At 41.6% G+C, this 14,728-nt stretch overlaps 1 protein-coding gene across 1 annotated transcript; it reads right to left on the bottom strand.

Moving 5' to 3' along the window:
* Window positions 1-4,624: 4,624 nt before the first annotated feature.
* Window positions 4,625-14,241, bottom strand: tamalin (trafficking regulator and scaffold protein tamalin). Its single transcript, XM_062458974.1, has 8 exons — window positions 13,754-14,241; window positions 12,166-12,221; window positions 11,551-11,605; window positions 8,130-8,232; window positions 7,114-7,207; window positions 6,230-6,296; window positions 5,691-5,757; window positions 4,625-5,569 (listed from the first exon to the last, which is right to left on the bottom strand). The coding sequence occupies exons 1-8, from the start codon at window positions 14,159-14,161 to the stop codon at window positions 5,064-5,066; spliced, it is 1,356 nt and encodes a 451-aa protein (XP_062314958.1). The 5' UTR covers window positions 14,162-14,241; the 3' UTR covers window positions 4,625-5,063.
* Between the last annotated feature and the right edge of the window lie 487 nt (window positions 14,242-14,728).

Below are 14,728 nucleotides of genomic sequence, written 5' to 3'. Positions count from 1 at the left end.
TTTGGCGACTTTTCATCAGCAAATTTTTTCCTTCTTTGAATTTTTCCTTGTTGCGGTTCCAGTTACAACTCAAGGATGAAATAGTGGTGTTATTGTCTCAAAGTTTCCTGGACCCGCTCAAGGTCACCATCCCCATATATATACTTAAGAGAATGATTGGAAATAAGTTGGGGGCTTTTAATAAAAACGTATGTCACCTCAACTCATCTGCAGTATTTTGGTTATGCTGACTTGAAGAACAGAAAAGTGATTCCAATGGAAATTGGTCTCTGTTCAACATGCATTGCATTTCTAGTTTCATCTGAGGGCACAGTACTGTCACCATCTGTTCTTGTGTTAAATACAAAGTGAAAACTGCTTTCACTGCACCCAGGGAATAGTATGGGGACCAGATGAAGGCTAGGATCCATGATACCATACCAGACACTCTATGGAAACAATCATCTGGAATCACCCACCTCCTATCCTTTTTGGGGAATGTGGTGTACAGCATCAGATGTGTGAATACAAGGAATTAATTGGGCAGACAGATAATGAGAATAATTAGAACAGTGCATGTGACCTTTACACGCTCTGAGGTCACAGATAACGATCACAGGATCTGAAACCTAATGAATATAACAGTGACAGCAGCAGTCCTCCCACATCAGCCAGACATCAGTCACATCTCCTTTTCTCTTGTGACAGTTGTTCATAATCTGAATGCATGAACAACGTTAGTAATTGCATCACTTCTTTAGTTCCGAATCTGACTTTCACTGTCGTCATTATCTTGTCACAACATTCTGGGATCAGAGATGTTGAAGTTGAAGTTATTTACTATGACAGATGACTCATTCCTCTTGCTAATATGATGGCATGGGCTGTCCTAATATCAGCTAATATCAGAAATGCAATTTTTGTTGTGAGCAATATAAAATGCACATATAATTCTGGAAAATGCACAATCAGACTCTACATTTAGGGGAGCCAGAAGGGGATCCAAGCTTGTTGTCACTAGGGCACTGGCCCCCCCCTGACCCCCTCCACAACTACCCATGTAGATAGTACCTATGTACCCACAGTACGGATGAGCAGACTTTACTGTAATAATAATTTAAGATTTGTTTCCTGCAATATTTATTACTGCAATGAGCAGAATATTATTGTATTGTGGAAGACTGTTACCTATTTCACATTCAAGCGATATGCAAACAGATGACTACAGTTGCAAGCCTGGATAAAATGACCTCTAATTGAAAGTGCACAGTACAGTATCTTGGGGCTCCATACTCTTTTCTGCTCTCCGGAAGTTGGCTCTTGGAAAACCCTGGTGAGTCAACATCCTTTCTCCTCATGGACAAACAGAGCAGCAGCCTGTAACACAGTGTTCCTGACACACAGACGCTCTTGTTTCCAGTCTCTGAGATTGAGAAGTGTGGAGCTGGCTGTGCTGTGCTGTACTGTATTGAATTCATATTATTTGTTCAACATCCCCTGTAATGAACTGTAGTCCAGAACGGCTTGAGCCCTATCACTTCCTCCCACTGCAGACAGGAAATGGTTACTGTTGTTGCTTCCTTTCTTCTGTCTCTAGCTGTAGTCTTTAAGATACAGCCAAACCTCCTCAGATCTCCACGTTTCTTTTTGTTTCATTGAGATTAAGTATGCTGAGCGCAAGTGAAATTTTACACAACAATAGCACATTAACTTTCAATGAGAGAATTTCTATGAAAATGATGTATGTCATTGTATAAATTTAAGTGAAACACAACACTAGTTATCTTCAATTTTACATTTCCTTGACACAAATGTGAATACATTTACATGTAGTGTTCCTTTAGACTTGCAAAGTATGTCCAGTTCTGTAAGATGTTTCTCCTTTCAATTATTTCCTGTTATTGTAAGTTAGAACTTTTTTTCTCTTTGAAATTTGGTGGACAATGCACAGTGTCTGAGGTCATTGCTGGGATAGTATTTTACTATGTCTACCTTGTTACTAATGACCACAGCAGTTGCACATCATGCAAAGGGCCTCTGGTGTAGCATTCATCTACATATTTAAAAAGACACCAGGTGCAAACAGTCAAATTCCAAGCAAAACAATTAGGTTTATCAATGTCATTAATATCATACAATCTCTGGTGAGATGTGGCACACTTCTTGAGGTGAGACAATGGCAGTTTGGTCCCACACCCACTACTCCTTTAAGCAAGCATTAATAAACTATGTAAAAGAGGAACCTGAATGTAACAATAGATTGTAATTCCTACTGAAAGTGACTGAATTTTGGAAGTAGCCAACTCATTCAAAGGTCAAACTTCTAGTTCATCAAGTTTACTCTACAATGTTATCATAAATTCAGTTTACTGAATAACATATGGATTCCCTCTCTGCTGATTGGGTTTAAACTGGACGACTTGCAGCTGTTGCGTTTCTTCTAGGACTTAATCTCAGAGATCATCTCAACAGTCAAGCCTGGATAACTGTTGAACGGCACAGGGAAATAATCATATAGAGTAACATTCACACCTGTCACACCACTGGGTGGGAAACTGTGAGTGTGGGTGTCTGTCTGTGTGTGTGTCTATGTGTTTAGATAATCATTTACTCCGCCGCTCTCCATCTATTTGAATGAGAGCCATAAAAGGTGATCAACGCAAACAACTCCTAACAGAAAGATCCAATCTCCAAAACCCTACAAAAGCCTTCAGCTTCCAAGCTGCCAATCACAAAAGTTTATTCAAGCAAGGTACTTCTTTATCCATCCTTTTTGTATTCTTGTCTTCCTTCTTATTCTCATGTACTCACTCACTTTTAGTTTCTTTCTTCATCCCATGAACACAACCACAATGCATGTTATCTACATTTTTTATTGTGTAATCCAGAGGGTGGATATCTGGCCCAATCGTCACCCACATCCTGTCTGCCTACATGGTAACCCACGCAAGCCTCATCTCTAAATCCTAAGACAGACACAACCACAAAGTCTAAACACTTTGTACCAGCCACCTACACTAAACTTTCAAAGTTTGTTCTCAAGTTAGCAAAAAGGTTACGTTGTTAAATATCTGTCTCCACCTATGAAAGTCTCAACATGAGCCTTTTCTATGCGTGGGATCACATGAGCAGACCACTGGGCTTTACTCAGCGACCAGCCAGAGGAGCATATGCCCATTTTGAACGAATGTCTATTTGGCTGTAGGCACCAAGTCTGAACATGACACCCGCTACCCTCGTCCGGCCTGTCAAATAACTTTTGTCTCAGTTGCAGCAGTACAGTGGCTTAACTGTTGCCAAGGATGTTTACCAACTTCCTTTTTAGAGTTAACATCTTATCAACACAATTCTTTGTCTGATAAGTGTGGTTTGAAACTGTTTCTTCCATTTCTCTGGTGCTGCTGTCTCCAGGTTTATGAAGCAATATTTTCTGTTTGACTATATAACATCCGCTTGTTCAACAGTAGACATGTGGCCAATGTTCAAACAGAACGGAGGTTTCCAGGACAACAGTGAGTCATTGTTGGACAGACATAACTAAATGAGGAACACAGTCTGACTCAAAACTTTTTTTTAACTGCCACTTCAGAGCACAAACAAACACTTTTGAGTTTAAAAGAGAGAAGAGTGGGGTGATATACAAACTCCTGCTCATCCTCAGACCAGCTCCCCAGTCCAACCTCCCGCTGTGTTAATTGCCCTGCACCAACTGCATGCTCTTTGTTTTGGTGAGACGGCCCATTCAGCATCATGGTTGAGTCGTCACCATCCTGTCTAATTACCCCTTTCATTATGCATTCATACTATGTGAAAGGCCCATTCTCCCTTAAATATATTTGAGCGTCACCAAACTTGCGTAACAATCCCTTACGTCAGATTACATGGCACCCCACATCCCTCACGACAACGGGGGGTGAGGTGGGGGGGCTTTGAGTGGGCCTGGCCTAACACATGGCTGAGATACCATTGCACACCAACATCAGCAGTCGTGATGCAACTGTGAATGAATGGCAGAGGACAAAAGGGATTAGAGTGCAGAGTGAGAGTGACCACCATGACCTCATTGGTCAGCTGTGACCCTGGAATGAAAAGCTCCATGGCACACTCACCCCTCCTGCACCCCCCCAGTCATCTGAAACCCCAACATGGGAATGTGGGAACAAGGAGCAGGAGGGTTCAGCAGTTGCCTGCAAAAACTGAAAGAAGGCGGTTGGGTTTGGAATGCCAGGCCTTTTTCCTCACATTCCTGTGTATTCTCACCAAACAACTAACTGTGTCAGGCCAAATACAAGAGGCTTCTTTCTGGATGCCCCTGCCAACCACAGTCTAAGAATCAGGGGAATGTAGAAACACCACATCATGACCAATCTCTCCCCCTACTACATTCATCTCCATCCTGGAGGCAATAAACTTTTTAACCCTAAAGAGCTGTAAATGAAGAACATAATTAGGAGCCTTGTGAGACAAAAACACATACCGGCTTCATTGATTTGAGTGATATGTTGGTTTTCGCAATTAGTTAACTAACCAATGCATGAAAGGGCAGCAGCAGACGCTGAAACAGCTGTAGTTTCCAGTTACTTTGTATTTTAGTGGACAAAGCCAGCATCAGTTTTAGATTTAAAGAAGCTATTTAAGAAAGGCATCAAATGGCACACATTTATTTTAAATGTTTTGGCTAGACAACAAAGGAACAATCTGTATAAGTACAAAAAACTAGTATCAGGTTTGTTTCTTACAAAATTACTCTCAAAAGGCATTTCAACACCTCGATAAAACAAAATACACAAAAAAATCCTTCAATTCTGTACATGACTCAAAATAAATAAATAACTTACATAACAATATAGAAACATTAACAACGGTATGTACAATCAGGGTGAAACCCCATAAGACAATTGTTGGACTTCAGAACTATTAGTTCCAAACCGATCAATTATAGAGCAATATCACTGTGTAACATTTGTTCTCATACTCTTTGGCACTTTTTTGGAATCTTTGGATTTAGAGTTCGATCTGATAGTCAACGTCAAGTCTTTGGGTCTGTTCAAGCAGGTCTTTGGGTTTGCAGTTCCACTCCTCCCTCAGAACTTGCTCTCCTCTTCCTCCAGCGCTCGGTTGAGGCCAGGGATAAACTTGAGAAGACGCCGGCGGAAGCTCTTCTGCTTGGGTTTCCTTTGCAGAGCACCGAACCCTCCCTGCTTCTCTCCTGGCCCTGTGGATGTCGAGGAGGAAGAGGGGCCTCGCAGGTAGCTGCGTGTGCTGGCGCTGCGAGTCAGGTGGGTCTTGGCCGAGGTGAAGAGCTCGCTGGCGGGCCGGATCAGGCGCCTCTGAGGGGGGAGCTCCTTCTGCTCCTCCGTGTTGTTGTTGGCGGCGTCATCGGTGTGGCCTTCACCGCCCTGGTACAGGCAAGTCTGGTAGAGGGGGTCATCTGTGGCGTCTGTGGCAGCACTCAGGTGGCTGGCGCTGCTGCTGGTGCTGCCGGTGCAGTGGAGAGCTCGCATGGCAGCGGGGCTGGGGGCTCCCAGACTCCCATACACTCCTGCTGACTCCAGGGACTCATAGACAGACGCATCGCTCATCACTATCCCTGCAGGACATAAGGAACTGTTAGAATCACCTGGTTTTGTTCCATTTCTTTTTAAAACATGTCATATCTTTATTATGCCCTCGAGAGCACATATCTGTTCACGCCCGAGGGTCTGACTTACCGTGAACCAGCCTCTGCTCCTGCATCATCAGTGATCTGTATTCGTCCCATTTCTCATGAAGGGTTTGCTAATAAAAACAAATCAAAGTCAAACCAACGTTAGACATTGGCTGGATAAAACCATGAAACAGAATGATTGACAAGGCAGTAATGTGCTTGTCACAATGATCGCTTATGGTGCAATGATGGACTAGGTTGGGGACAGTTGCTGTCATCTTGAGGAAAGTCTTCTCACTTGAGACACTTCACTAAAAAGCTAACTTTCAACAGTCAAGAGTGAGAATGGAGCCACTTGTGCCGGGGGTCTCAGTGCTGAACCCAGCAGAAAGCATGCTGGAAACAGCAGCCGCTACAGCTGAGACAGGTGGGGGTTTAGGGAAACAGGTGGTGATTGGTCTAAATCTAGCATTCAGCATGGTGGGAGGGCTGTTTCTTTCCTTGTTTTGGTTATACCGCCACACAGAATCACTTTACCCAGACAGCAGTTACGTAGTCTGCGCTGTCTGGACAAGAGCAGGGCATAACAGGGAAAACAATCACCTTCAGATACTGCAAGCGGGCTTCCAGTTCGGCTTTGCGGATAGAGTCACTGTACACGGTCTCCAGCCTAGAAGAGACAAACAGCCATGCCGTCAGGGAGAATAACACAGGAAGGCACAAGGGCTGATAAGAGTAATGTTAGGACTTTTCAACTAACCAACATAAGGCTCTTGCCGCTTACAAGGGTCCCAACATAATTGAATCAAGTCTAAACCATTTACTAGCAGCAGAAAGACTTAAAAACATATTACATTTACAGTTAGCTACTCTACCGTGTCTTGACTGACATACGCATGAGAGGATCTGGTGGTTATATAGGGCTGATATTTTGCTGAATGTTCTTAGTTAACAAGCCGGTTTATCCTCACTAGTGGTGGCAATAACGTGATGGAGTCAGTGGTGAGACAGGAAGCATGTTCTAGTTCCTTAATGTGGGTAAGTTCACTGCCTGAGCAGTCATCTTCAAAGTTTATAAATGGGACCTTGTTCTAATATTATCCTAGTAGTAAAACTGTGAGATCGAGAGGGAAAGGAGAGACTAGGGTAGGAGTGGATGTGAGCTGCCAATTCAACATTCAATGCATACAAACTTCTAGCTCTTTCCATGAAATCAGTATTCTTCAACCCTGGTCTCACTGATGTTTAAGATGTTTCCCAGCTCCCACACCAGATTAAAATGAATCATGATTATCCAACTTCTGCAGAGCTTGATAACGAGCCATTTATTTGAATCAGGTGTGTTAGAGCAAGGAAACATCTAAAACACTTACGTCAGTGGGCCCCAAGGACCAGGGTTGAAGATCACTGAATTTAAAGATAAATAGTCCCAGGAGCATCCTGGGACTATGCTGTTGGGCCCTCAGACTATGGTGGTGACAGCTTACCTTATTGTGTTGCCACATGCCCTGATAAGTTGGACTATCTCCTTGTGTCGAAATCCTTCCACAGTAGCCTTGTTCACACTTGCAATTGTGTCCCCTGAGCACACAAACAAGCATGTTAACATTGTGCTAGTAGACCAAACAGCATGCATTGATGTGCCCTGCAGCCCCAGGGCTTCACCATGCGACTGGTGCTAAGGTACATGCTGAGGATCTCTAGCACTTGGTGTGCCAGTCCTCCTCATAAAGGAAGCTTGATCAGCCCATGTGTGAAGCACACGCTCCAAACCCTGTGTGGTCATCGGACGGACCATAACAAGCTGCTCTACCCATTCTAGACAGCCTGAACATATGTGTTCATCTATCTTTAGTGACTAGAACCACTCACATCTGTGTGTCTAGTAAACATAGCTACTATCTTTAATTGGCAATTTGTGGTCAGTCTCTCTCTAAATAAATGTATGGGGTGCATGTTCATTTGTTTCAGATGGTTTGTGAGGCAAGAATTCAGACATTTTTTGGTTGCCTTTCTGTCAGGCTGTGAAACAATGGACTGGTGCTCTTTCAAGAACCACCGCCTTCCATCCTCACAGGGATGAAGTCATCCGTTTTAGAAAAAAGACACATAGAACAATAAGCTGAGCATGAGGGGAATGTAGGAAGTGAAACTGAACTGATGGAAATGGTCAAGTCACTGTTGACTAAGTTTCCAGGGGTTGGGGGAGGGGAGTTGACGGTTGTGTTTTGTTAAAGTAGTCAAGTGTTTGTTGACTTGAAAATGAATAGGCACACTGTCATATGTGTACTTCCCAAAACAACAGGCCGAAACTCATATGTATAGTTGTTGACATAGCCTGCCTGCCAGGCTGGCAAACAAAAAGGGGTGGGGCCGAACAAAACCACCTGTCATCCTGGTTTCCCTGAGTGTCTATTTTTCAGTGGGATCCAGTTATTTCAGAGTCTGCTGTTTAATGCAGGAAAATAAACATCAGTGCAAAACAAACTGATGTTTTACTTACCAACTTTAAGTCCAGCTTGCTGGGCGGGACTATCATCATGGACCTTGCACACAAACGTGCACATCTCCACTGAGTTCTGGTCCTGGTGGTGCAGTCCATATGTCTGGAAGAAAACATAGAGGACAAGTATTTAAGTACAGCTATTTTTGGTTCCTTTTCACTAAGTTGCTGCTGCTGAAGTTGCTTCTATAATGGGGGTCAAGACTAGTGGGTCCTGGCCTTGTTACACAGCTAGTAGGGGTTTCATCATTTGTGATGAATGTTTGTGTTACTGAACAAATGTGATAACCATGGACTGAATTGCGCACAAGGACTGTGAGACAGCCCCTAGATAACTGAAGCAGAGACAGCCATGCAACACAGACAACAACCTCCAGAGACGACGACTGAGAAGGAAGCAGGATAACATCATTCTACTAACCTTGTGTTCACATGCAAAACCTATCTGGTTAATCACAAACGACTGCATGTTGCTTTCAATATCTACCACATAAAAATACTGTTGTAACAGGCTCTTCCAGGAGCTTTATCAACTCATTTGGCTAGAACAATAGGACAACGTCCTGCTTGATTTACCACCGTCATCAGAGAACATAACATAGATTTCCATAGCTATGCGGATGACACACAACTATATATATCCACTGAACCCAACGATGCAACGGCCATCAATTCCATTACCAACTGCCTGTTGGCAATAAACAAATGGATGAATGATAACTTTCTTAAATTAAATGAAGACAAAACCGAAGTCCTACTATGTGGCCCCAAATCCAAAAGAGAGATGCTTATTAAGAATCTTGGAGGCTTAACCCCCTGTCTTAAACCAGAGGTGACAAGTCTCGGTGTAATCCTGGACTCAGATTTGAATTTCAACTCTCACATTAATAAAGTGACCAAAACAGCTTTCTTTCACCTGAGGAATATAGCAAAGGTACGACCATTCATAAACCAAAATGATGCAGAGAAGTTAATTCATGCTTTTATATCCAGCCGGCTGGACTACTGTAACGCACTTTTCACTGGTCTTCCCAAGAAAACCACTGAAAGACTACAGCTCATTCAAAATTCTGCATCTAGATTATTAACCAAAACTAAAAGGAGAGAACACATTAGTCCTGTCCTAGCTACTTTACACTGGCTCCCTGTTACCTTCAGAATTGACTTTAAGGTCCTTTTCCTCACATACAAAGCTCTACACGGACAAGGACCTAGCTACATTGCTAACTCCTTTATAAACTACACACCAGCTAGAACACTGCGATCATCAAATGCAGGCCTATTAGAGGTCACCAGAAGCAGTCATAAGAAGATTGGTGATTCTGCCTTTGTCAATTACGCCCCAAAACTATGGAACAAATTACCCATAAATATTAGGGAAGCAAACACTCTAGACATTTTTAAAAGACAGCTTAAAACCTACCTTTTTACCGAAGCATTTAAGTAATTTTATCTCAAAAGGGTTTTCCTACTTTTTAAAGTTGTTTTCTCTCTTGAACAGAGATCTTATTGGGATTTTTATTTTTGTTTGAATTGTTTATCACTTGTATTATTGTTTTTATTGATTTTATGTAAAGCACCTTGAGCTACAATTCTTGTATGAAATGTGCTATATAAATAAAGTCTTACTTACTTACCGTCATAAAAAGTGTTTCTATTCTGTTTTCCAACAGCTTAAACGGCTGAAACATTGTGTGTCACATTTGAATCTTACTTCCTCATTTCACATGCGTGGCAGGTTCTCTGAGGCAAATCTCACACACCACCATCAACACACTTCCCTATGTCAAGTAGATCAGTTCAAACACCATTTCAATTTTGTTTTGTAAATGTAATATTTGGCCCGAGGTTTTCTCAACAAGGCTTTCAATGTTGAACCTGTCAGCTGAAAACATTTTCACGTCTACAACTTAGTCTACTTAATCTGAAATTGATAATCTTTCATGCATTGACCATACCACTTCACAAAGTTGTACAAAGCATTGAGCATTCTATTGACTTCCTCAATTACAAACATCAAAAATATCTGACCTCTGCCCAATAAATATTGGACAACACTTGACATTAGGTTCCATTAACTACCTGGTAACTACATTGCACCTATAGCAAAACCATTGTAGGAATATAGGAATTGCTATGTCATTAAATACTATTCAGTTTTAGTGTTATAGGCTTTTACAGAAGTGTAAGAAGTCACAGCATGGGGTAGGGCTGTGAGGGGTTATACAAAGGACGGGTGAACATTGTATTACCAAAACAAGATCAGTATTAACAGCCAGTGGAAAGCCCACCCTTCCCCATACCAGGTTTTACTTGTATAATGACCGATAAACCATAATTAAATAGTAACTGCATAGCTGTTCCTTTGTAACAACAACAACATTGTTACTATAAGTATTGTTATGTAGTTACAGGGTAATTTGTGTAACTTTAATTGAAAGTGTTACCAAAGATCATTAGGTGTCAGCCAGTCAGGGTATGCAAATCCTTCTGCATTTACATGTTGGCTACTGACATTATCCACTAAGCCACAGTACTGGTAATGTCAAAGAGGGAGAAAGAGAGGGAAAAAAGCAGAGGATTCAATAGCCACCCCTCACAACTGTCACACCATGCCCTGATAATTTCACTTCCTGTAGGACTAGGCAAGACAGGAAAGGAGGGGACCACTAGCCAACCAAAAATAGAAGCATCTATCTGACATAAAAGGTACAATAAATTGTATTTTAAAGATATGTTTTGTCTTCTTTTCGGCTTTATTTATTCATAGAACAGTTGGGAGAGAGAGACAGGAAAGCAGGAAGAGAGAGAAGGGAAGACATGCAGGAAATGGCCGGACAAGGATTTGTACCCAGAGCATTGGATTAAGATATAGAGTCAGTGCTTCCCAGAATAAGGCTCTTTTGTGAACTTGTAGCGCAATGATATTTATTCTCAACGTCCTGAAATTTTGTATTTTACATCGGAGAGGCCATCTTAAACTGAATTCAACTGCAATAGGTGTTTAAGCACAATAGCTTGGTTCAATGCACCAATGAGCTATGGCTTTTGTAGAATTATCTAATACACACAATAGTATATTGTAAGGAAGCGCTCCAGGGAGACACAGAAGGGAGATGGGAGAGATACAGTGGTGAACAGTGCAGATGTCTGAGGGCCCAGCATGTCCCGAGGGGGAAGAGCAGAGCAGGTCTAACTCGGCAGGCATGAGAAGATTTTTCACAACCGTACTGCTTTTTAAATAGACTCAGAGAGAACGACTGTCCTCTTAAAATCATAAGACAAATACGCAAAAGGAGCATTTAAAAAATAGTCGATCTTCTAAGCACATCAATTGAGGTATTTCTGTATATTTTTCAGATTTGGATCAGGAACATGGTGGACCAATAACCTTATTAGCCATACATCCTAATGCTCTTACCTGGATCTCAAATCCAAATGTCTCTTCTTCATTTTTCTCCAGGACCACTACCTTCCTAAAGTGAAGATTAAAAATAAGAAGAAAAAGAGGGGGGGGGGGTCCACAATTAAATCAATATCTTAAGACAAAATCTCTGACCGGCACAATGTACACAAGCATGAAAAGCAGATGGCTGCCCAACAGGATGTTGACTGAATACATATGCCAACTCTCTCTTGCCTCCATGGTCTTGATCTAAATTACATGACTGTTAACAAGTCCTGAAAAGCCCTTGTTTGTGACCAGTAGTCTCTTTACGTCATGACAAAGGTCAAATGTACAAGGGTCAGGAAGGATGGAAGGACGCCATGATAGCATCCTTAATATCACAACACATGGTAAATTCATAAAACTCCAGTACATCATAAATAGTCAATGGCCAGAAGTACAAATGGTTATTGTTCATGCTGAAACTACCTTAATGAAATCCATGTGATAGCAGAACCAATTGGCTGCAGAATAACATATAACTCTTGATAACATTCATCATTTGGGAATGATTTACATCAAACTTCTGTTGAGAGAAGAACCGTGACAGAGTAAGACGACAGGGTTCATAAGGTGTGAAAGACATACCTCTGTGGTTCTGGCTCTGACTGTGTGAGGGGCTTCCATTTCTGAAGACCGCCACCCTGTGAGGGAAACGAAACAACACACAAATCACTTAACCAGAACACGTCTCCATGATTCATTCAACAACCACAGAGCATGCCATGGGTTTCCCTACTACGTACACCATGCCTGAAGTAAGGAAGTTCACACCCTCAGATCTTGCACTTGGCACGTGTGTGTAGGGTTCGTGTTTGTATTTTTAAGATACCGAGTGAAACCTTGTGCAAGAAAACATTTAGTCTAAAACTAGAAATGTGTGTCTGGCTGCCTTCCCTGTCACATGACAGTTTTGCATTCCAAACTTTGTTTCAAGTCATCTAGTGATTCCCATGTTTTATAATAATTACAAAAAAACGAGTTTGAACAGGTTTTGCTCTTTGTACAAATATGACTTATGGGCACCAACTGGGCCTCTTGCCACAATGCCTGCTTTGAGGAAACCCCCATAGCCAAATGGGGGACCCACCCAGTGACGATGTAAGTTAAAAGCATATCATACTACCTCACGAAACGTTTCTGACTGTAATCAATTCACCTCTGTTCTATCTCAATGATTCCAAGTGTGGCTGCTGTGAAAGGGCACTCTGTGCCACATCCTCCCAGGGTTGTAAAATGTTACTTTCTTTATTTTCCCAACACTTAAAGAATTGTCCTGAGTCCCTCTCAATGACTTCATTTATTCCCAAAATCCTGAGAGACCAAACGGGGTGGCTGGAGCAGGTCTCACTGGAGCTCCCTCACAATGCCCTGTTGTTGCCCTCACACTCCAGCTGACGTGGGACACAAGCAGGGGTGGACGAGCTTAACTTGTACAGTTACCCGATGGATGGGACAAGTGCTGTGGTACAACCAGCCATCCAAAATAAAAGGTGATGGTTAGGTTTAAGCCATTGCACAAAGTAGTTTGCAAAATCTTTCAACAAACCCGTTGAAACTACTTCTCCTCAATTGAACTTTTTGTTCACTGATGAAGGCACCGTGGACAACGTTTGTGTGTGTTCACCAAATAGAGAATCGTGACATTTGTGACTATTCTCCTTACGGAGTTGGTAAAAAAAAAGTAACACAGCTTTGCAATAGTTTACTTTGATGATGTAAAATATGACCCTTGTGGATACTTACGTTATCAAACAGTTAACATAGGTTGTTCAATTAATATTTACCGATCAAAACAGCGTTTAAGAGCTAATCTGATAAAAACTAACACTACTCATACTCATTTTCCACTGTGTTTTTGATTAAACGGCTTCTACCGAAGGATACTTGTATTGGCCAACCCTATTAATGGACTCCAGACATTATTTTTGCTCGAATTAATTGCATCTGTACGCAGGATGACTAGTAGAGAATAATACATTTGGGATTGTTTACTGTAGGAAACCCAAAGTCAATGCGCAATTAACAGTCATTTTCAATGATGTGAGATTATAGATTCGTAGCCTACTAGGATGAACTAGCCTAGCTACACCAAACGTTTGAAACTCCAAAAGAACTGATTCATTTACAACTGGTGCAAGTTTTTAACACGTGGACAGACCAATAGTCAACATACCCTTCTGAAATTCCTGGGTAACGTCCCACCAGAATACGCCAACGTTTTGTAATTATACACGTCCGAGGCATTAGATGGTAAATCCTTAGTTTTACAACTGTCGGATTTAGATGAAGCAAAGTAGATTTCAGCACTGTCTTGGCATGATGGTCCACTCTCGGGGTCATTGGAATTGACTTTTTTCAGTCTGCGGAACGTCATATTCTTCGTTTCATGTGCGTTCCGATGAAGAGAGAAATTTGAGTCTAAACTTGTAAATGATGTTCCTTTCACAAGCACGACCGCAACCCTTCTCCAGAGATACTGTTCTGAACAGCAATCGTGAAACCTCAATTTCACAAGGGACTTCTTCTGAATAGGCTGGAGGCGGAGTTTGTAATGCAACAAACACAATTGGTGGACCAACATAGGCTACTTGCCTTGTGTCATTTGTTTAAAGTTAAGGACAGCATGGGAAATGGTGCACGTAAATGTCAGTTGCCGAGTTTAAACTCCAAAAGGTGCTCTAAGTACAATAGTACTTTCCAAAGGCAGAGAGACAACGAAAGTACTATGATCATCACTAGGTGGACACGTGACTTGTTTTGGCAGATCGTTAACTGAAACATGGGTAATTTATTCTATACATGTAGCCTATAGATTCATATTCAAATATTTTTCAGGAATTTCAAAAGGATGTGGTCCTATAGACGAGCCAAAAATGTAACAATGTGTAGCACACTTTCATCATTGTTGGAAAAGTGGGAATCACAATACAAAGATAACAGAAACTGCATTTTATGGCAATGGTCTGTACTGCTTAACGAATTGTGCCCTCTTGTGATCAAAGGTGTTACGTGCATGGGCTGCTTTTGGGTAAGACTGAAAAGTATAATGTTTTTTGTTAGTTGGTTATTCATAAATTAAATAAACAGTGTGTTGAATCTATTTTTTATTAAAATCTCAAAGACATAGTCTTGAAATATATTAACATTT

Source organism: Osmerus eperlanus, chromosome 4 (assembly GCF_963692335.1).
Source record: "Osmerus eperlanus chromosome 4, fOsmEpe2.1, whole genome shotgun sequence".
NCBI lineage: Eukaryota > Metazoa > Chordata > Actinopteri > Osmeriformes > Osmeridae > Osmerus > Osmerus eperlanus.
This window is presented reverse-complemented; position numbering and strand designations above follow the sequence as displayed.

Excerpts from the sequence above, each read along its gene's own strand:
- tamalin (XM_062458974.1), bottom strand. The coding sequence starts at position 14,161 with ATGTTGGTCCACCAATTGTGTTTGTTGCATTACAAACTCCGCCTCCAG. Across the intron at positions 12,222-13,753 it reads TACCCAGGAATTTCAGAAGG|GGTGGCGGTCTTCAGAAATG; the intron begins GTATGTTGACTA and ends TTTCCCTCACAG. Across the intron at positions 6,297-7,113 it reads GCATGTGGCAACACAATAAG|GCTGGAGACCGTGTACAGTG; the intron begins GTAAGCTGTCAC and ends TGTCTCTTCTAG.